Raw genomic sequence first — 23559 nt, 5'->3', positions numbered from 1 at the left:
TCTCCATGGGGTCCTATGTAGCTCTGGGTGACATTTCCAGAGCACTGCAGTAGGGTAGTTAACACAGAAGGCATTGTGCTTGGCATCATCCAAGATGATACCTTGGAGTGCCACAAGGCTTCACCTGTTGCTGTTGAGAGGTGACTGTCAGTGACAGGAGCCAAACTGTGGGTGTCAGTAGGGCAGATGTCCCTCACCCTGGGCAGAGCAGCCACCATTCAGCCTAGGCCACTGGGAATGAGGGTATTAAGGGGCCCGTCACACACTGGCCATCGCTGGGAAGGGGCAGGCTGGGGGCTGACTGTGCCTGCAGTGCTCATTCTGTGTGGCTGTGCCAGTGCTCAGGGAGGAAGGGAGAGTGTGATGCTAATGTGCAACAGGCTGCAACCCTGTGGAGTTAAGTGTCTGTTTTCATTAATCCATTGCTTAGGTGTATAGAGTGCCTTTCGGTAACTTCACCAGGAAGCTGACAGCTTGTGTGTCCACAGTAGGGCTGCTTAAGCAGATGAGCCCCAGGAAGTGGATGATGACCACCTTGTCCTGTGACACCAAGAGGGGCTGGAAGTTCGATTTCAGTTTCTACGTGGCCTCCAAGGAGCAGCAGCGCACACGGTAACCTTGCAAACCCCCCTCGGGACAAGGCAACAGAAACAGCACAGCTGAGCCTGGTGTGAGATGCCTGATGGCCAGTGCTAGTCCTGCTCTCAGTCACTGACATCCATGGCTCTAGAATTTGCTTTGCTGCATATATGCCCCATCTCTGCAGTCACTTTGCAGGCCCATAGCATCATTAACATGATGCTTGAGATCATTAACAAAAGGCTTGAGAGACTGTGAGTGAGCTTCTCTGAGTGGCAAAAAGATGTTGCTGATCTGGTTCTTGCCCTTACCCACCTGAACTCTTGGGCTGAATGGGCAGCAGAGAATATGCAATGGTTAGGGATACAGGTCTATAGATGTTCACGTCTCCCATTGCTTCTGTCCCTGAGAATGTCTGTTTCCATGTTGGATGCTTCATCTTCCCTCCCTCTGTTCCCCCATAACAAACTTTCTTTGCTGCACAGGAAACTGTATTTTGCCCAGTCTCACAAGCCCCCTTACCACGGCCGAGTGTGTGTGGCACCTCCGGGCTGTCTGCTCAGCTCTAGCCCAGATGGACCCACCAAAGGCATCCTCTATGTCCCCAGTGAAAAAGGTAAGCTGCTGAGGCCCTGCTCAAACATGCCAAGATCCAGAGAATCAGAGCTTTTCTTGCCACCTAATATAACTGTCATGGTTTGATGCTGGCACAATGCCAGTGCCCTCATGAAAATATATTCTCCCTAGTGTCTGCTGTGAGATGGGACCAGAAATAGAGCAAAGCAGGATCCAGCTTAGGAATAAAGGAAAAAACTTTATTAACTTACAATATGAAAAAAAAAAGGAACACACAGAACTCAGAATGAAAACCTTCCAAAAACATCCCTCCTCCTCCCCCCAATTTCCAACACAACACAGAGACAAAACCTTGGATTCTCAATCAAGTTACCACCCCTCAGATAATGGACTCTCAGTTCATCACCACCCTTCAGATTATCAACCCTTCCTTATCAAACCAGGACACTAACTGTAGTTAGTGCTCTCTGTTGATGAAGTGACAAAACTACCTTTTGTCTCCTTAAAAGGAAAGAAGTCTAAAAGTTTCTCTCTTCGATTAAATGAAAAGACACCTCATAGGACTCAGGAGACTTCACCTCAAACTTAAGGAGGGTAATTAGACAGAAGCTAAAAAGTCTCACTTGGGCAATAACTAGAAAGAGGAGTAAACAAAGAAACAAATGGCTTTTGTAAAGTTTTTTACCAGGAGCAAGAACTGGCTGGTACCTGGCTCAGTTTTTCTGTTTGTTATTTTGCCTTTTATTAAACCTTTTTGTTTCCAACACTGCAACAGCAGCCATCCTGCTGATTATTGTGCCTCCAAAGGTAGCTGAGCTATCTTAGGTGTGTTATAGGCTCCTGGAGCTCATTAGACCTAGCTCGAAGAAGTTACTATAACAACTAACCCACCTTTACTCTCTATTTGACAACAGCACCCAAAGCAAAGCCGTCAGCCACATCTGGATTTAACCCATGCATGAACACAGGCTGTGGGAAGCCAGCTGTGAGGCCACTGGTGGACACTGGAGCCATGGTGTTTGTGGTGTTTGGGATCAGAGGCGTGAACCGCACCAGGCGCCAGGACAACCACGTCCTCGGAGACATGGTACTCGTGGTGTGTTTGTGGGGTGCCCCAAAATACACCCAAAATACATGAAGGCAGGAATGATGAATCTGACTCCATGTTCTCAAAAGCTAATTTGTTATTTTATGTTACTATGTTATATTAAAGAATACTATAATATACTAAAGAATACAGAAAGGATACTTACAGAAGGCTAAAAAGATTATAATGAAAATTTGTGACTCTTTCCAGAGTCCCCACACAGCTTGGCCCTGATTGGCCAAAGAGTGAAAACAACTCACAGCAGAATGCAATGGAACAATCACCTGTGGGTGAACAATCTCCAACCACATTCCACATGAGCACAACACAGGAGAAGCAAATGAGATAAGAATTGTTTTCCTTTTCTCTGAGGCTTCCCTTCACCCAGGAGTTTTCTCCTGGGAAGCTGAGATTTTTCCAGAGAATGTGAATGCCACGCTCATGGTCTGGCAAGCTGGGCAGGCCATGCTGGTTGGGGCTGGCAAGCAAGGGGCAGGCTCTCCCTGGATGGTGTTTAGTTAATACCCACAGCCCAGGGTGGTCCAGCAGTCTGGACAGATGGAAGGGCAGGGCTTGTAGCATTGTGATGAGCCAGTAAAACACTGTTTTGGCAAATTGACAAAATAATGGAGATCAGGAAGTCCTTATTGAAAAAACATTTCAGACTTTTCAGAAAATCCCTCTGAGTGCAATATATAGCCTTCTAATTTTGAGTCTAAACCTGGCTTTTTTGAGGATTTTTGAAACAAACCCATCTTGAGTGTGGTATAAAATCTCACTACACAATCAAGACTGAGGGAAGTGATATTTTTCTATAATATACATCTTGTTATGAAGTATTAACAAAAAATCAGTTACTCTAGGGAAAATCACTAAATGGGACTTTTCTAGAAACAGCTTATCTGTGAGGTCTCATACCTTGACACATGACAGTCATTCGCTAGGAAAATTATGCTTAGCTTGGCTGCTGCACTTCAGCTTTCTGCTGTTCTTCCTGCTCTGTGATTTGGGGGTTCTGTGCAGAATCAGCCTTTGCCTGTTTCCTCTGCAGGGGCAGTGAGAAATGCAGGCAGAGGAGCAGGCAGGAAGCTGCAGTGCCAGTTGCTGTGTGTATGTCTCACGTGTGGTGCTCTTGTCATTGTGTCTCCTTGTGAAAGGGCAGTGTTATCTACGATGACAGCTTTGACCTCTTCAAAGAGATTGGCAACCTGTGCCGCCTCTGCAAAGCCATTGCCAGCAACTCTGAGCTGGTGAAGCCCGGAGGGGCTCAGTGCCTGCCCTCGGGTAGGTTAGACAACTCCTCTGCAGCCCTACCTGTGCTTGCTTGGGGTCCTCAGCAGCAAACCAGAAAGGGTGACTGCTTCTTGCTGTCTCCTTTTCTTCCCAAGGCAGCTTGACCCTTCTAGAATGTGTCATTGGTTGTGCTTTTTGGGACAGAAAGAAAGAAAGAAAGAAAGAAAGAAAGAAAGAAAGAAAGAAAGAAAGAAAGAAAGAAAGAAAGAAAGAAAGAAAGAAAGAAAGAAAGAAAGAAAGAAAGAAAGAAAGAAAGAAAGAAAGAAAGAAAGAAAGAAAGAAAGAAAGAAAGAAAGAAAGAAAGAAAGAAAGAAAGAAAGAAAGAAAGAAAGAAAGAAAGAAAGAAAGAAAGAAAGAAAGAAAGAAAGAAAGAAAGAAAGAAAGAAAGAAAGAAAGAAAGAAAGAAAGAAAGAAAGAAAGAAAGAAAGAAAGAAAGAAAGAAAGAAAGAAAGAAAGAAAGAAAGAAAGAAAGAAAGAAAGAAAGAAAGAAAGAAAGAAAGAAAGAAAGAAAGAAAGAAAGAAAGAAAGAAAGAAAGAAAGAAAGAAAGAAAGAAAGAAAGAAAGAAAGAAAGAAAGAAAGAAAGAAAGAAAGAAAGAAAGAAAGAAAGAAAGAAAGAAAGAAAGAAAGAAAGAAAGAAAGAAAGAAAGAAAGAAAGAAAGAAAGAAAGAAAGAAAGAAAGAAAGAAAGAAAGAAAGAAAGAAAGAAAGAAAGAAAGAAAGAAAGAAAGAAAGAAAGAAAGAAAGAAAGAAAGAAAGAAAGAAAGAAAGAAAGAAAGAAAGAAAGAAAGAAAGAAAGAAAGAAAGAAAGAAAGAAAGAAAGAAAGAAAGAAAGAAAGAAAGAAAGAAAGAAAGAAAGAAAGAAAGAAAGAAAGAAAGAAAGAAAGAAAGAAAGATGGTCTCTTTAATGCCAAAGACACTGGGTTTATTCTTTGGGATTTAATCCAGAAAGATAAGAAAAGAATTGCATTTGTTCTTTGTAGTCATGTTCTTTCTAGTCATAGTCTCCTTTTCTTCCCAAGGCAGCTTGACCCTTCTAGAACGTGTCATTGGTTGTGCTTTTTGGGACAGAAAGAAAGAAAGATGGTCTCTTTAATGCCAGAGACACTGGGTATATTTTTTGGGAGTTAATCCAGAAAGATAAGAACAGGATTGCATTTGTTTTTCTAGTCATGGGTATTGCTTGAGATACAATCTGTTGGTTCAGTAAATATCCTCTTAGTAGCTCCTGAATAGCAATGATCTCACACCTGATCTCATTGCAGTGAGCCTCCTCGCTGTCTCTGTAGCTTTGCACACCTGACCAGTGACCATCTCTCCCAACTTCAGAGGTCACAAGCTTGTGGAGCTGAGCCTAGGAAGTGTATATTGCCTTCAGGCTAAAAGCCAGTTTCATGCCTGGAGCAAATCCCTGCCAGGCCAGGCAGACAGCCCCTCAGCACTTGCTCTTTGTGCTGCTTCCTCACAGCTGGGGACAAAGAGCAGTGGCACTGTCCTGTCCCATGCTGATGACAGTGTCCTTTCAAGCTATAGCAGCTGGGAGCTGTGATGCCGAGACCTCCAGGGTTTTGGCAAACCAGAGTGGCAAAGGGAAGCAGCTGTGGACAAATGGGTCCTGTGATTCTCTTGGGGCTCTCATTTTGTGTTGTTGGTTGGGGTTTTTTTCATCTCTTTGCTCCAATGTGCTTCCTTCCCCTGTTCTGCCCTCCATCTCTTGCTCTTTCTTTCTCTCCAGGTTACAGCATCTCCTCCTTTCTGCAGATGTTGCACCCGGAGTGCAAGAATATCCCTGAGCCAAACCTGCTGCCAGGGCAGCTCTCTCATGGGGCAGTGGGGGTGAAGGATGGCAAGGTGCAGTGGATCTCCATGGCCTTTGAGTCGGTGAGCACATGGGAACATTGTCATTCTGGTGACAGTTTCATCTTGTGACTTCTGGGGCTTTAGCTCTGCTCTTTCTGCACTGGCCACTTCCATTTGCAGACATAATTTGGTGTTTATTAGCATTTGTTGCAGACAGATGCCTGCACTCACTCACAAGTTGGTAGAAGTGGCTGCTCACACCACAATTAGCTCAGGCAAAAAGCTGGTGGCAGATTTGCCCAAGTGCCACTGCCAGTCCTGCCTGGTGCTGCCACTTGAGCTGGTTGTTCTGCCCTTGCCCTTGCCATGCACACCCTGCCCAAAGAGCAGGACATGAGGGATGTGTTTATCTTGTTACAGACAACCTACAAGGGGAAATCATCCTTCCAGACATATGCTGACTATCTGAAATGGGAGACATTCCTGCAGCAGCAGCTCCAGCTCTTCCCAGAGGGCTCTGCTCTCCGGCACGGCTTCCAGACCTGTGAGCACTGGAAGCAGATTTTCATGGAGATTATAGGCAAGTGACTGCCGTGTCTCTCCCTGGGGAACCCATGCTCTCTGACACATCTCCACAGCACACTCCATCCCATATGGTGGGCATGGGTTATATCTGCAGTCCTTTGCCATTGCTGTGCAAACTCCTAAAGCCTGAATGTGTATTGTCAAAATTAGGCAAAGCCCAAGGAAATAGGTAAGGGAAGGGACTCAGCCCTGCTGATGTGAGATTCAAGAAACCAATCACTCTCAGAGTCCCTGTGGTCAGGATGACCCTGAGATGTGTTAGAGAGTCTCTTTTCCCAGCCCAGCAGCCAAAGGACTCAGGATTCTTCTGTCCTGGTTTTCAAGGTTGTTTATTTTTTGCTTATCTATTCCATTCTTTTTCTGACCTGCTGAGATCTGTCCAGCAGGTCGGTTTGTGGCACAATCCCAGGGGTGGTGTCAGCTTTTTATGCTAAGAACTACGTGTACTTTATTTACAATAATTTTCCAATACCTATCACCTGTGTTAGACAGTCTGTCTCTACTCTAAACCAATCCAAAAGTGCCACCATCACAGCAGAAGATGGAGGCCGAGAAGAAGAAGGAGAAAGGCTGGACATGCCCAGATTCCTCCATCTTGCCTCCTGAACCCCCATTCTAAAAACCCCAAAATTCTACATTTTCACCTGGTGATAAATTCACTATCATTCTACTCAGACCCCTGTGGCTTGTAACTCCTCACACAAAGTTGGGAATTGTTTCCATAGGTTAAAATCAAAGTCACAGGTGTCTTGGGCTCTGTGCCAAGGTCTCTGAGCCCCTGCCAGGGGCTCGAGCCATGCAGGGCAGCCAGAGGGATGTCCTGGGTTCTGACAAATCACCTTCTTTCCACTTTCATTCTCCCCCTCCTGTCTTCCCCAGTGTGAGTCCCTGCCTGCCTTGTTGCCAGCAGGAACATGGTGCCTTTCCCATGGCAGCTGTCACCTTCCAGGATTCATATCAGCTGGCTGTTTCCTTCCAGGAGTGCAGAGTGCCCTGTATGGCCTTGTCCTCTCGCTGGTCATCTGTGTGGCTGCTGTGGCAGTGTTCACCACACACATCCTCCTCCTGCTGCCAGTGCTGCTCAGCATCTTAGGTAAAAACAACAATTCCAATGTGTCAGGCTTTGTTGGGAAGGATGAAAGTTTGACAAGAAAGTCTCACAGATATGTGTGTGCTTGCCAGAAAGATTTTTAAACGTAGAGTCTGAAGAAGGAATAGAGATGGAAGCAAGTGTTGATAGAGAAGAAAAGAATTGCTGAGCCAGTCTCACTGGATAACCAAGGAGGCAAAGGGTGTGTTAGTTAGAAGGGGTTTTTATGGCTTAGAGCAAAGGATAAACCCACCCCAAACAAGAAGATGTTTTTACCAAGCAGAAAGAGAGCACAGGCAAACAAGTCAGCAAATGTGACAAGTAGAAAAAAAGGTCTCAGAATTTCCCACTGCAAGAAAACTGAAAAACAACTTCTAGCTTAAACTGTAATGTGCTAACTTTTAGTGATTGGAGAACAGTAACATGAATATGGTAATTATAGTAGTTATGATGGGCTATAGATAATAGTTAAGGTATAGATTGGTCCTACTGTATTAAGATGCTCAGCAAAGAAAAGAATATAATGCAATGTAACCAAAAGTATAGAATGCATTTGTAACCTAAACCAAAGGGTCTCCAGACCTGCCTGCAGCTGGAGCTGAGAGCTGTGGGCACAGCTCTGTCACCCACAACCCTGGGCTGGCTGCTGTAACTCTTGGATACAATAAACTGCATTTGGAAGGGCTGCCTGGAGTCCCACATCTCTCATTTGGGCTCTTACAAGGCTTTCACTTGTCCTGAAATGGATGGATTGTGGCACTGCTGATTCTCTGGTGATTTGAAGTGAATTGCTTGTATTCTGTGTAAACCCTTTTGGCTTTCCAGGGGCCAGTCCTAGAGAACAGACTGGCTAAGTGAACAGAAGAAACTCTCAACAAATGCACGGGAACCTCATTGGGAAAGTAGATTTGTGTGTCTAATTCCCAGTGTGTTTTATCTACACAATCCCTTCCATTTGTTTAAATAAGGGTTTTAGCTACACAAATGCCATCCCTACCTGCTATGTATAATAATGTGATTAAGTCCCACAAGCTCTGAATAACAATTGCACTACTTTCCAAGGACCTGCACCATGGCTGCTGTTTCCAAGCAGTGGAAAATGTTAAAACCTGAATATTTTAGCAATGTTTTAGTATTTGAAGCAAAATTGTAAATAGTTTCCTCTCCCGGGCTGGTGATTTGATAATATTGTGGTCTAAATGTGTTGCTAAACCTCTTAGTTTAAAAATCAAATCTAACTTTTTGAAACCACTTAGTCTCCCACATGTGACCCACAAACTAACAGTACTCTTTGCCTTCAAAAAGTGTGCTCGGCCTCTGTGTAGCTGCAGCAAGCAAAACAACAGCCTGACTTATGTGACACCATTTGGTGGCCCTTCATATGTACTATAGCTATCTCTTTTTAGGTAATTTTAATGCCTCTAAAATAGGTTCCTCATGTACTAATCCTTCTCCTCTTGAATTAAGTAATTTTCTTCCTTTCCAAAGTTTTTAAAGGTATGTACTGCTCTAACAGCATACCTTGAATCAGTATATATAATTCTTTATTTTGTGTTAAATAGTCTAGTGCTCTTTTTAAAGTATATAATTCACAAGTTTGAGCTTACTACTTTAAGTTAATTTGCCTTTTTCCATAGTTTGCATGTTTTTCCCATCAACTACTGCATACCCTGTATTTTCTCCTTTTGTAAGGAGCTAACATAAGGACCCTGTGTGCACACATGGACACTTCTCTGGGCTTGGATTCATTTAGCAAGAGTTAGTCTGCATTGGCATCAGCCTGTCAGCTTGTCTGATATTTAGCTGGGTGTTCCACTAGGCCCAGCAGGTCTGGTCACCTTAGGAAATGCTCCCTGTGCCAAGGGAAGGTGAGGGAAGTGTTTGTGGCAGAGGGACTGTGTACCAGACACAGACCTGTGGGATATGACCCCAAACTCCCCAGGGATTCACTTGTATCAGTGGGCTTGTGCAGCAGCCCCAGAGTCCTTTATGTGACACTGTTCACAGGGGTCTGAGGATGAGGGAAATATGAGGATCTGACTCCATGTTTCAGAAGGCTTGATTAATTATTTTATGATATATATTATATTAAAACTATATTAAAAGAATAGAAGAAAAGGTTTCATCAGAAGGCTGGCTAAGAATAGAAAAAGAAAGAATGATAACAAAGGCTTATGACTCGGACTCTCTGTCCAAGCCAGCTGACTGTGATTGGCCATTAATTAGAAGCAACCAACATGGGACTAATCACAGACCCACCTGTTGCATTCCACAGCAGCAGATAACCATTGGTTACATTTTGTTCCTGAGGCCTCTCACCTTCTCAGGAGGAAAAATCCTAAGGAAAGGATTTTTCATAAAAGATGTCTGTGACACCTTTACATTTGCCTAACAGCACCTTTCTCCCACAGGGGTTGTCTGCCTGGTGGTGACCATCATGTACTGGTGTGGCTGGGAGATGGGAGCTGTGGAAGCAATTTCCCTCTCCATCCTGGTGGGCTCCTCTGTTGATTACTGTGTGCACCTGGTGGAGGGATACCTGCTGGCAGGGGAGAACCTGCCTCTCCAGCAGGCAGAGGTGAGCTCTGTTCTTCCTGCAGCCTGGCATCCCTTCCTCCTGTGCCTCCCTGCCACTTAGCTGTGATGCAGGACACATGATAGGCAAGGGGGGATGTGTCCTGGTGTGGAATTTGAGGGCAGCCCCAACACGGGAAGAGATGAGAATCTTGACTCCATGTTTCAGAAAGCTTATTATTTTATGATAATAAATATTTTATTACTGTTATTATTATTTTACGATATATATTATATTAAAATAATATATATTATTATTTTATAATATCTATTATTTTATATATTATATTAATATAATATATCTTTATATATTATATTAATATATTATATTATATTACATATATATTATATATTATGTTACATTAAATATATATAGTATATATATTATATTACATTACATTATATTATATTATATTATATTACATTAAATATATATAATATATAATAAAATATATTACTATTTTATTATATATTATTTATATATTATATTAATATATTTATATATTATATTATATTATATTATATTATATTATATTATATTATATTATATTATATTATATTATATATAAAATATATATTTAATATAATATGCAATAAGATAGTAATATGATTATTGTTTTATCATATATATTATATTAAAATAATATATATTAGTATTTTATGATGGATATTATATTAAAAATGCTATACTAAAACTATACCAAAGAAAGAGAGAGGAGACATCAGAAGGCCAGAAAAGAAAGGAATGATAATAAAATCTTGTGACTGCTCACAGCCTCAACACAGCTGGCTGTCATTGGTCATCAAGTAAAACCAATTCACATAAGCTGGGTAAACAATTCTCCAAATCACATTGCAAAGTGGCAAGAGATGGGGAAGCTGACGCTTCCCAGCTTCTCAGGAGAACAGATCCTAGCAAAAGGATTTTTTCAGAAAATATGTCTGTGAGATCCTGGCACCCTCAGAGCACCCCTGGGGTATGGGATTTGCTGCTTGTCCAGCTGACTGCTCCACACTGTGAGCTTGTGTACCTGAGTACACTCAGATGAGGGTTCCCAAGCCACATAGTTGTCCCTTTCTTGCTGGCCACAGCTGTGTCCAAAGCAACCTGTTTTCATTTCATGTCCAAGTGGAGACAGTCTGTGCTGAAACAGCTCTACACTAATTCTGTAACCTCTGAAAATTGCTCTGCCAGCTCACCTCTGGCCTTGTTAACATCTTTTGTCTCATTGGGAAGATGGAGACCACAAAAGCCTGGGATCTCTGATGCCAGGTGTAGTTCCTGTGTGGTGTAGGCCCAGCAGTCGGTCTGATGTGGTGGAAAGGAGGCACAAAATCCAGCAGCCTTTGTCTCTGCTGAGTTGGCCACAAAAATCCCCTACAACGTCACAAGCTGGGGACGGTGTGGCTGGACAGTGCTCAGGCAGAAAGGGACCTGGGGGTGCTGGTTGACAGCTGGCTGAACATGAGCCAGCAGAGTGCCCTTGTGGCCAAGAAGGCCAATGGCTCCTGGCCTGGGTCAGGAATGGTGTGGCCAGCAGGAGCAGGGAGCTCATTCCAACCCTGTACTCGGCACTGGTGAGGGCACACCTGGAGTGCTGTGTCCAGCTCTGGCCCCTCAGTTTGGGAAGGATGTTGAGGTGCTCGAGCACATCCAGAGGAGGCAATGAGGCTGGTGAGGGGCTGGGAACACAAACCCTGTGAGGAACAACTGAGGGAGCTGAGGGTGTTTAGCTTGGAGAGGAGGAGGCTCAGAGGTGACCTCATTGCTCTCTACAACTTCCTGAAGGGAGGTTGCAGACAGGTGGGGTTGGTCTCTCCCACCAGGCAGCACTGACAGAACCAGAGGACACAGACTCCAGCTACGTCAGGGAAGGTACAGGTTGGATAAAAAAAAGACTGGATGTGGCACTTGGTGCTATAATCTAGTTGAGGTGTTAGGGCATAGGTTGGACTTGATGATCTCGGAGGTCTCTTCCAACCTCATTATTCTGTGATTCTGTGATTCTGTGATTGTAACCCTATGGCCCTTTGCATAGCACTGCACTAAATGTCTGAGCTGCACTCAAGCAGCCTCTTTGTCCTGGACTGGGATCCTATCAGCTAGGCCACCCTCTCAAACCCTAAAACATCAATGAACCAAGCCCCTGTGCGTGTCACACTAACCGTGCTGTCCCTCCCCAGGACCCCACGGCGTGCCGGCAGTGGAGGACGCTGGAGGCCGTGCGGCACGTGGGGGTGGCCATCGTCTCCAGCGCCACCACCACCCTGATTGCCACCGTCCCGCTCTTCTTCTGCATCATTGCCCCCTTTGCCAAGTTTGGGAAGATCGTGGCCCTCAACACGGGCGTGTCCATCCTGTACACGCTGACTGTGAGCACAGCCCTGCTGAGCACCATGGCGCCCGGCACCTTCACCCGCAGCAGCACCTCCTGCCTCAAGGCTCTGCTGGCCGTGCTCCTGGCTGGCCTGCTGGCTCTCTGCATCTGCCTTGCCCTGCTCAAGAGTGGATTTAAGATCCCCCTCCCCAATGGGACAGCCCTGTAAGACCCAACGGGACAGCCCTCTACACGCCAGGCCGAGAGAGCCGCGTTGCTCCTTTCGTTTTTTCTTTTCTTTTGAAAGAATATTTTTTGTAAGGAAAAAAAAGAGGAAAAAAAAAGTCCCTTTTTCATGAAGTTTTTCAATTGCAGATGCACTTTATTTTCTAATGAGTTTTGCTCTAAACTTGTATTTATTTTAGGTAGTGATGGATGGGTGATGGAAGGTGAGGGCTGCCCAGGGAATACCTCAGCCCGTGAATAGGAGAGGAGGTTTCCTTCTCTCAGTTTTCTTTCTGCTTTCTTTTTTTCTTTTCTTTTAATTTATTTTTATCAAACAGGGCTTTCTGGACCCACAAGGCTAAAATGAGAGAACTTGGGAAGGTCATCTGATCCTTTCAAAAACCCTTCCCTCTGTCCTTCCCCTCCGTTGTCCAGGGTCAGCATTGCAAGGATGACTCTTGGGTGATGTCCTGCTCTCACACCAAGCCTGTGCCTCCTTATTTGAGCTTCCAAGAACAGCAGTGAGCTGTTGGACAGGCCTGGGAACAGCATTGTCTGGATCCCTTTACCAGGCCCTGTACCCATGCCAGACCAGCAGTGAACTTGCTGCACTTTTGAGTGTCACTTTGGGATCCAAACCAGAGCTGTTGGGTGGCACCACCTGCAGTGGCCCTGCTTTCATGGTTCAGAGAGGGTGTTGGGACACAAAGCATTCTTCTTCCTGCTGGGGGGACTTTGTACTGGGATCTCATGTGTCTGCCAGCAGCCATCAGGAAGCAGATGGTGCCCTCAGCAGCCTGCCCTCCTCTCCCTCATCTCAGTAGTGAGGTCAAGGCAGTTTCAACGCCCAGTCCCTCCATGTCACCTCACCAGTCAGTGATCTGCTCTTCCTGGTGGAGAGAAAAGAGAGGCCAGGGACTCCTGCAGAGCTCTTTGGTCACAGCAGTCAGCTCTTGGCCTGAGGACAAGGTGGAGCCCATTCCTGGTGGTGTGCACAGCATCCTCTGTGGCAGCTCACAGACACCCTCCTCAGCGGAGACCCACAGGCACCAGAGCTGCAGCTGCTGTCTGCTCTGAGCAGATGGTTGATATTAAAGTAAAATGAAATCACAAACTGGTGCCATTAACAAGTACATTTTAAGCATCACTGGTTCTCTCGTAGTTTTAAAATTGAAATAGCTAAGTGTGCATTAATGCACAGCACATCTGATCCTTGGCAGAAGGGGAGGGTCAGGCCCACTGGGAGATGCATTAGCCATTATTTACAAGGGTGCCAACAGAATAATGTGGCCAGGAGGCAGCCTGACTCAATTTCTTTGCAGATTTCATGTCCTGGTGGCTTTGTATTCTCTGTCTGGATCAACCCCTCTTTTTAAGATGAAACTTCCAGGAAGTCCAACCCCATTGCCAGCCAGTTTGTGGGGCCTGCACTGCTGAGAGCCTGAGCTGCTTCTGCTTGGCTCAGTGCATCCCTGCTTTGATCCCTGCCAGTCTTGCACCTTCACATTGTCATCCCTGTGAAACTGGATCAAATACTTGTTTCTAAAGTAGGTTCCCCAAAGTGTTCCCAAGGCTCCCCAAGCTGGAAAGAGGAGCTCTTATTGTTTACAGGCAGACTGCAGAGTAATCCTGCTACAGGCAGTGAGGGTGGTGAGAATGTGAGTAGAGCAGACCGTGAGTGGCCTGGTTCCTCCTTGATACCCCACGGAGCTTCTGAGTTACCCCTTTCTGCAAAGTGTGAAGTGTTTTCTTGGCACCTACCTCTAATCTGCACCAGCTCCTTCATAATGAACCCTGTGCCCATGAATAAATGGTTCTGTATTGTATTTGCTGGGAATGCCCCAACAAAGGCAGGAATGCTGAATCTGACTCCGTGTTCTCAGAAGGCTGATTTATTACTTTATGATGCTATATTATATTAAAGAATACTAAACTATACTAAAGAATACAGAAAGGATACTTACTGAAGGCTAAAAAGATTATAATGAAAACTTGTGACTCTGCTTTCCAGAGTCCCGACACAGCTTGGCCCTGATTGGCCAAAGAGTGAAAACAACTCACAGCAGAATGCAATGGAACAATCACCTGTGGGTGAACAATCTCCAAACACATTCCACATGTGAGCACAACACAGGAGAAGCAAATGAGATAAGAATTGTTTTCCTTTTCTCTGAGGCCTCTCAGCTTCCCAGGAGAAAATCCTGGGCAAAGGGATTTTTTCAGAGAATGTGAATGCCACAGTTCTGGAAAGGATTTTTGACTATCCCCAAGCTGTGCTGCTCTGATGGCTGCTGTGCACAGTTTAGCCCCACCCTTGATCTGGAAGCCATGCTGTTCCCTATGTCTGTACTCCAGATTTTTCTCCTGGTGGTGCCCTGAGCTCTCCTAAGTGGCAGTGACTGGAGAGGGCAAGAGTATTTATGATATCCACACAGCCCCATGGAGCTGTGTGGCTGTGCAGGTGCTGCAGGGGATGGCAAGGTGTCCCCAGCACTGTGGCCAAGGATTCTCTGGCTTGTAGCTTGACTTGAACTTAGCAAACACCTGAAACCTCTTCTGGGTGATTAAAGCTGATGGGTATTTGCAGGTCAGCAGACAAGAGAGTAAGGTGCTGAGGGCACCCTTAGAGGAAGTTCCTCCTTCTATAAGTATGAAGAAACCTTTCAAGGCCTTTAAGAAAAAGCACAGATCTGCTTTGAATCCTGTGAAGTTGAAAGCCTGTGTAAGCCCCTGGTATCCTTTGTCTGTGCTCACTATGAAGAGGCTCCATAAATGTCCCACCTGCAATGTAATTCTGGACATGCCATGCTGGGAACATCCATTCAGCCACTGTGGGGAAGCAAAGATTCATTTTAAAGTAGAGGGACACCTTGCATGTTTCTTGGGTCTGATCTGGCAGTGTCTCTGATCTGCAGGCAAAAATAACAAGAGTTCTTGGCAGCTGACAGGATCTATCCTGTTGTCTGAAGCAGGTGGGGAAAAGGACAAGAGAGAGACAAGGACAAAGGAGAGACTCTGTTGTCTCTGGTGGTGGGCTCTAGCAGGAACAGGGCATCACCTTGGCTTTTGTTGCCCAAAATGATACTGAGAAAGCAGTGGCTAGAATAATTCAGAGGGAACAGGGGAGACCAAGATAAGTGCAAATTATTCACAAAGGCATGCTGGGGAGATTGTGCCCCTCCAGGAGGGAAACTGAGGCGAGGAGAGGAGGAGGAACTTACACTAGATGTAGCAGGATGGCAGAAGAGCCAGTAGAGGATCCCAGGTGATTTGTGGTGCAGGGACTCGCTGAATGTTGTAACCTGAGGCCCTGATTAAACACAGCCATGACACTTAAGGTCTAAGTAGACATTTGCCCCATCACTGCTTCACCCTGCTCAGCTCTGTGCTCAGGGTGCTTTCTCCACCTGCAGTGGAGTGACAGAGACTTAAAACTGGAGCCCAGCCTTCTGCAAAACACTTCAAACATCCTGATCTCCCCAGGCACCCGTGGAGACAGCAAATGAGTGGCAGATGTAGACATGTCCACGTAGGCAGTGTCATCCTTGTGATTGCAGAATGCTCATAAATTATAGAGGTAAGAAAAGGGATGGCTTTATCTGAGCAATGTGGAGGTGTAGCTGACAGCCCTGCTGGGAATTGGTGCTCCAAGGCAGATGCTCACAGCAATAAAAAGCAAGGCTTCACCTATTTCAGGAGCAGATGTTCACCTTAAAAGATTCCTCCCACATCTTTGCCTATCATCTTCTCTCCCTGATGACTCCTCTGTTTCACAGACCATCTCCTGAGCCCCATTGTCTTGCTAAACAAGGTTCAGCCTTCACCAGGGTAGGTGTTCATGCCTAAGGTGCTCACAGAGCCTGGACTGAAAGTGGCTGGAAAAGTCTTGAGAGTTTCCTTACGCAGGGGAAGCCAGGGAGTTGAACAGCTTCACACAAAGCTTTCAGTTTTGTTGTTTCTAAACAGAAAGATCAGTCTTACGTGGAAGAAAATGCTCTGATTCTCCATTTCAAAATGATCTTTGTGCAATTAAAAAGCATACAGGAATTTTCATGGCCAAGGAATGTGCCTATTAACTGCCCACTCCTTTATTTCTAGTAAATCCTGGTTTGAGGCTTAACCTCTGAGAAGTTAGGTTGGTGTTTCAGGAGGGGGTCATTCTGGAGCTGTGCCATCTCCTAGCAAACAGAGTGGGTCTTGTCCTGCCCAGAAGCTCTGTCCCTCCAGTGCAGGGCAGCAGCAGCAGGACACTGCTCCTTGGTGCTGCAGCTCTGAGATTCATGCACAGAGCTGCTGTCACTGCTCTTTGCCTTCAGTGGAGCTGCTGAGTGAGTCCAGGGCTCCCCATCACTGTGGACACTCAGAGAAAGAGCCCCTGCTCACAACAGCCCTGTCCACATCAGCTTAGGTCAGGAGGAACAGTGTGACCATGCTCACAGGGGTCTCAGGTTGAGGGAAGAGACCAGGATCTGACTCCATGTTTCAGAAGGCTTGATTTATTATTTTATGATATATTTTACATTAAAACTATACTAAAAGAATAGAAGAAAGGATTTCATCAGAAGGCTGGCTAAGGATAGAAAAAGAAGGAATGATAACAAAGGTTTGTGTCTCAGACAGAGAGTCTGAGCCAGCTGACTGTGATTGGCCATTGATTAGAAACAACCACATGAGCCCAATCCCAGATGCACCTGTTGCATTCCACAGCAGCAGATAACCATTGTTTGCATTCTGTTCCTGAGGCCTCTCAGCTCCTCAGGAGGACAAATCCTAAGGGAAGGATTTTTCATAAAAGATGTCTGTGACAGAACAGAGTTGATGTGCTGTGCAGAGATCAGCATCAGAGGAAGGAAAAGATCCACGATTCCTTGCTCTGTTTGTTTCTTTATCTTGTGATGCCTCTTGAGGTGCTGGGTTTGGGCAACTGGGGCATCACCTTTGGCTGCTGACCTCAGCCATTGCCAAGGCTGCACGTTCTGAAAGGAGTCAGTGGCTGGGCTGGACTGTGCTTCTCAATTCCTGCTGGATCTGAAAATATGCCAAAGCAAAGGTGGCCTGAGAAATATCCCCTAGGAGAAGGACATGTTGACACTTGGAGAGCTCCTGGGACCATTGATATAGTCTGGGGGCAAAGGTCTCCAGAGACCCTGGCTTTGCCTCCACTGAGCAAACTGGGATGCTGCAGTGTCCAGGTCTCTGAGCTTGTCCTGCACTGAATTTCTGTAGCAGAGCAGCCTGCCCTTCTGGAAGGTTGTAAAAGGCTTTTTGTTTAACCCCATGACACAAATACATCCTCCCATATTGTCACCAGGGAAGCTGTGCAGACTGATTTGCAGCCAGGCAGGACAAATTCAGTGTCTTGGTTACTTCCAAAATCACTCCTCAGCCCTGACAGTGTGTAAGCCATAGTTTACAGATATTTCAGAGGCTTCTGCTAACTACTCTGCCCTGGGTTAGTACCCAGGGTCCCAGAGCTGGACATCTTTCAATGCCTGTCTCCATCCTGAGGGCAGAGGGTTTTGGCTTTCTCTTCTCTGCTCCTCCTTTGGGCAGTTGCTGAAGGGAGGTGGGGGACAGTGACCACGGCTGGGGGCAGAGCAACAAGCAGATCTGGAGGAAAATAAAGGTTTGGAGGCAGAGGCAGAACAAATGGCAGAGAGGATGGTTCAAAGTACAGGGGGGAAGAGGTGTGAGCACCCCATGGACAGTGGGAGGGAGGGCACTGCCATTCCACCACGTTGTGTGCAGACCTTAGAGTGTCAGTTCTCAGAGTGATGTAGCACAATTCCTGATGTATGCGTGTCACTTTTGTAAGTTGTCTCCTACCCTCACTATTTTCAGTGTTCCTTGATTTTTTGGAGACTGTTGTAAATAAAAAGATTTTGACATTCGCACGTTTGGATCCCTCACTCATCACCACATTACTGCCCATGTACACAAGCTGACAACCAGAGTGCACTGACAGGACCTGTGTTGTGCAAGGAATGCAGAGGGGATGAGGCCACAGAACCAGCTCCTGAAGTGCACGGGATTGTCTGCTCCTGCTGCTGAAGCTGGGCCTCTTGAAGCCAAATTATCACACCCAGGAGAGCTTGGGAAAGGCAGTGCAGGAGCCCACACAGGTCTGCAAGAGGACTGACTAGAACAAGAGCTTTAGCCATGGTTTGTGGAAGCTTTTCACTCCTCCATTCCATGCTGTGCTTCTTCCAGTGTATGAAGATTGCCCTGGGCTGGCTCCATGAGGATGGGGCTCACCTGCAGCACCGCAGTTCCCGTAACACACAGTGTCTGCCATGAATCTCTGGTGGAGGTTTTGTCCCTCTGTCCTGTGCTGCAGCACCAAGGGCTTGTCCTGCACCTCCAGGACCCCACTGAGCTGATGCAGAGTGGGGCAGGAGGAAAACCCCCCTCAGTCCCTGATCTGGGAGTGCTCCCACTGCACCCAGCTACAGCACTGCTGGGAAGGGCAGCACTGACAGCACATCACTGCAAGAACCTCCTGTGCTCTCCAGACCTCATTTCTATGATGAGGCCAAAATTTCTGGTGAAACCTGGTGTTATTAAGCACCAGGAAGGCTCTGGGTCACAGCCTGACACCTACAAAAAATGCAGCATCCACAGGAAGGAGGAATGTGTTGCCTTTAATGAGGACTTGGGGATTGCAGGCAAGGGAGGGTTTATGCTTGACTTTGCTGCTGGGAAATTGCCAGGGCTGGAAATGGGTTGGTTTTGGTTACAAATTCAGTCCCTTACCCCAAGAGCAGGTGTGACAGGCACTCCCTGACACAGGCTGAGAGCTGTGGACCACTGAGGAGACCCAGGCTGCCCTTCTGGACTGTGGACTGTGGGACCACCTGGCAGTGGGGAGTGCCCAGGGCTGCCGAACGTGAGAATGAGGGCACAGGAACAGGGTAGGACAACTGCAGGCATGGCCAGAGATGGACAGGGCTTCCACAGCTCTTCAGAAAACTGGCCCTGAGGAAGGGTTTGGGACGGGGGAAGGGGCTTGGAGGAGGGATGACACAGGGTGGCAGCTGCTTAGTATGGCTTGGCAGGCAGAGCCACACTCCCTGTACTGCGTTTGAGGGGCACCAGTGGTTGCAGCACTGGCTGGGAGTTGCTCCAGGAGCCTGGCTGGGGAAGGCTGGTGATGACCAGCTGCTACCCTCTTGTGCACCTGTAGCCTGCTGTCCCATTTATTAGCAGTTCAAACGTGCTGTGTCTCCTCCAAATGGAGTGTTTGCAGCACTGACGTGAACAGAGGCGAGGACAGGCCCCACCAGGTGAGGCAATGCAAAGTGTGAAGCCCACACTGGGCACGCAGGGGAGGAGGAGGTGAAACCGCGCGGGGCCGCCCTGTGCTGGGACAGCTGGCCTGGAAGCAGATATTGATGTGCACATTTAATTAAGCCAGCATTGTGTTCACCGACTCTACAAATCACAAGGATTGTGCTAAATTAACATCAATTCCTCTGGCTTCTGGACAACCTGCAGTGTATCATCTCTTCCAGTCGATGACTCAGTGTAATGGCTGTGCAAGTGAGTGACTTAATCCCCTCCAACCCCAAGAAACCACTTCATAGGTGGCCTTAGATAACAAAATGATCCAGTTTTGATGACTCTGAGATGTAGTGCTGGAAATTGAGAGGAATAGCAAATTTGTCTTTACAAACCAGCTGTGGGTCTGCTGGGAGATAAAACCAGCACTGGGAGATAAAAGAAACAATGGGAAGGATTCCACTGATTGATGAATGGAAAAAGAGATTTGCTTTTACAAATACATTTTAGGTTTGCTGATAAACCAAATTAGACATTGAAAGATGAAAGAAACAATGGGAAAGAAAAACTCCTAAATTCAGTAAGAATTAAAAATTAAAAGGGAGGGTTATACATTAAAGGGCAATCTTTGGGATCAGGCATTCTGGGAAGTCTGAACCTCTCAAGTGCCTCAGCCAATGGGGAAAGAGAGAAGGGAAATGTGGCTGGAAATTGGGATACAAAGGAGGCTGCATCCTCCAAAAATTGGAGAGACCCCAGGGGAATGCCCCATGGCCTCTGCCTTTATTGGAATAAAGTCAAAGGACTCCTCTGTCACCTTTTTGGGTATAAACCTCTGGTGTTTGTGGATTTATTTTCCAACACTATCTATATTTATAGCTATAAATATATCCTATTTTGCATTATGCTTTTGTTGCTATAACTATACAAACAGATTCTACAAAATTGTTAACATTGCATCTGTCCTTCAAATAATAAGATCATGACCAAATGAAGAAGCCTTTGGACAGGACAGTTCACTTATGGCTTTACTCAAGGATCTCAACAATCAAATATTTTAAAGACATTACAAGCATAAGGATGTGTCATTTTTAATCACATACAAAGATGTATGTGGACCTGTAAAACCTGACTGAGACATGGGATTTTTCTTTTAATAGTTTTGAATTGGTTTGTTTGTGACAAAAAGGTAAATAGTACTTTCAAAGAGGTTGTATACTTTGGTTACCAATTGTTGTGGTGTTGTGGGTCCCCAGGACAAGGTGAGAGATGAGAATTGACTTTAAGTTTTTAGAAGGCTGATATCATCTCCATCTCCATCTCGTAAAAATGATATACTAAGACTATACTAAAGAAAGAGAAAGGAGACATCAGAAGGCTGGAACAAGGATGATAATAAAAAACCTGTGACTGACCAGAGTCCTGACACAGCTGGACTGGGATTGGTCATTAAGTAAAAACAACTCACATGGAACCAATCAAAGATGCACCTGTTGGTAAGCAACTTCTAAACACATTTCAAGTAATCACATAATTATTGTTTTCATTTCTTTCCTGAGGCTTTTCAGCTTCTCAGGAGAAAAATCCTGGCGAAGGGATTTTTCATAAAATATCATAATAACAGTGTATTTCACTAATTGTGAAATGATTCCCACAGCTCTAGGGTGTGTTACACCACACTAGAATTCCCCACTCACCAACAGGACAAGCTCATTGCAGGTGATAGTGGTACCATTGTGTGCCCTGTATCACTGTGAGGGTGGTGGTAGTTCTCTTCCATGAAGAACAAGGGCCTCTCATTTTTCCAGCAATCCCCAAAGCCAGCAGTGTGCCTTTTTCAGGCTCCTTCACAGCAATGCAATTACCATTGCATGGAAACCACTGCTGCCCATGCTTTAACAGCATTGCAAATTATACTCATAAATTCAGAGTGCAGCTAATTGTTGTTTTATGGAGTAGATATTCTTTTGGGGGGAAAAAAAAATCTGTAAACACTCTGATGCCCTGCTGAGCAGAGGGCTGTTTATCTTGGGTGAGGAATGGCCTTCCAGAGCAATGTCAGATGGATCAGACTTTTCAAGGGCACTCACATTCCCCTGATGTGCTTCTGGGCAAGTGTGATCTGCAAATGGGTTTGTTTTTTTTTTAATGTGGGATTTCACCTGCTGATAGAGTAATGTGCCTTGTGATTACAGTGTGATTGCTTTTTCTGGAGGCTCATCTGGCCTGGCTGAGATCAGGGCTCCCCTGTGCCACCCACTGCCCTTGTGAAGGGGAAGGGTGCAGCTGCTTTGAAGGATTGCACTCAAAGTGGATGTGACTGGCAAGGGACAGAGGTACCCAGATCATTCTGCAGGGGTGTTGGGAAGGATGAAAGTTTGACAAGAAAGTCTCACAGATATGTGTGCTTGCCAGAAAGATCTTTAAATGTAGAGGCTGATGTAGGAAGTAGAGATGGAAGCAAGTTTTGATAGAGAAGAAAACAATTGCTGAGCCAGTCTTACTGGATAACCAAGGAGGCAAAGGGTGTGTGAGTTAGAAGGGGTTTTTATGGCTTAGAGCAAAGGATAAACCCACCCCAAACAAGAAGATGTTTTTACCAAGCAGGAAGAGAGCACAGGCAAACAAGTCAGCAAATGTGGCAAGTAGAAAAAAGGTCTCAGAATTTTCTACTGCAAGAAAACTGAAAAACAACTTCTAGCTTAAACTGTAACGCACTAACTTTGAGTGATTGGAGAACAGTAACATGAATATGGTAATTACAGTAGTTATGATGGGCTATAGATGAAAGTTAAGGCATAGATTGGTTCTACTGTATTAAGATGCTCAGCAAAGAAAAGAATATAATGCATTGCAACCAAAAGAAAAGTCTAGAATGCATTGTAACCAAAACCAAAGGGTCTCCAGGCCTGCCTGCAGCTGGAGCTGAGAGCTGTAGGCACAGGCTCTGTCACCCACGACCCTGGGCTGCTGTAACCTCTTGGATACAATAAACTGCATTTTGGATACAATAAACTGCATTTTGGAGAGCCCCTGGAGTCCCACATCTCTCATTTGGGCTCTTACACAGGGGAACTGAGATGCTGGGCAGGCTCTGCTTTGTTTACCAAGATACTGCTGGGTGGCATTTGTCACCATTAGGAGGTGCCATGAGAAGGTTTCTGCACTTCATCTATCATGAGCCTGTCCTGAAGATTGATGGAGAGCCAGAAATGAGCTGCTCTGGAGACTTGGCCCAGAGCCCCGATCTTCAGTGGCCTCATCCTGCACATGAGCAAATCAGTGGTGAAGCAGCTCCCCCTTTTGCTTGGCAGTTGTTTCCACTGTTGGGATGACCCAAGTCAGGTTTCAGCTCCTTACATGCAGACCCTAACACTTGTGGGTCAGCCAAAACCTGCCAGTTCTTGTGGGGACAGTCCCACTGTCAGACACTGCTCTGCCACAGTGCAACACAAAATGAACGACACTCACACACCGAGATGTCCAAGGCAAAGAAAACACATTCATTTCTGGACCTTGATATTTATAGAATTCCAAAAGTGACCATGGATTGGAGGATGAAATTGCCACCTCTCCAGCCACGCTGGTCAAACCAACAGCCCGTCAGCTCTCTGGTTCTCTCCTCCTCCAGAAAGGAATGCAAAACAATCATGGTTTACATGAAAGGTGTGTGAGGAACTCCATTACAAAAATGGAAACATCAGAAGGCTTAGAAGAACTTTAGAAGAACAGGATGACACTGCTCCCCTGTCCTGCCAGTGCCAGCTCTGCATGCAAATTTAGTCTTTTAAAAGGCCAAAAGGCCAATTGCTGAGCCCTTCTCTCTATTCCTAATTGGATCTTCTATACTCAACTGTCTTCATCTGTGGAAATGTGAGTTTTCAGCCCTTTTTCCTTATGATAGTTTACTGTACTTTAATTTTGGTTTCAGTGTGTACTGGCTTGGCAAGATATACAATTTGCCAGGAGGCAGAGAGTGGGAGGCTTTATAAATAAAAACCCTGCATCTGTTCCATCTCCCTTCACACCCAGGGGCTGATCTTTGTTGCACCAGGCCAAACCTGGAAAGCTTTTCACTAAAATTTGGGGTAGCAACAGCAAGGTGTGGGTGTAGCAGGGATGAGTGCATGTAAATTGCCAAGGCTGTAGATCTTGGG

At 45.6% G+C, this 23559-nt stretch overlaps 1 protein-coding gene across 2 annotated transcripts in view; it reads left to right on the top strand.

Annotated features, from left to right (window-relative positions):
• DISP3 (dispatched RND transporter family member 3) overlaps positions 1-18018 on the top strand; it is a 49044-nt gene extending 31026 nt beyond the window's left edge. For both annotated transcript variants that reach the window (XM_036396355.2, XM_036396354.2), the window contains exons 13-21: positions 431-612; positions 1065-1195; positions 2070-2242; positions 3400-3526; positions 5268-5413; positions 5753-5912; positions 6897-7010; positions 9419-9585; positions 11766-18018. In XM_036396355.2, coding sequence (XP_036252248.1) covers positions 431-612; positions 1065-1195; positions 2070-2242; positions 3400-3526; positions 5268-5413; positions 5753-5912; positions 6897-7010; positions 9419-9585; positions 11766-12128 — 1563 coding nt within the window. In that variant the 3' untranslated portion in view covers positions 12129-18018. The remainder of the gene's footprint in view (positions 1-430; positions 613-1064; positions 1196-2069; positions 2243-3399; positions 3527-5267; positions 5414-5752; positions 5913-6896; positions 7011-9418; positions 9586-11765) is intronic.
• The last annotated feature ends 5541 nt before the right edge of the window (positions 18019-23559 follow it).

The sequence above is a fragment of the Molothrus ater genome, chromosome 23 (genome assembly GCF_012460135.2).
Source record: "Molothrus ater isolate BHLD 08-10-18 breed brown headed cowbird chromosome 23, BPBGC_Mater_1.1, whole genome shotgun sequence".
Classification (NCBI taxonomy): domain Eukaryota; kingdom Metazoa; phylum Chordata; class Aves; order Passeriformes; family Icteridae; genus Molothrus; species Molothrus ater.
Note: the sequence above shows the minus strand (reverse complement) of the source record. Positions and strands in the feature narration are given on the sequence as shown.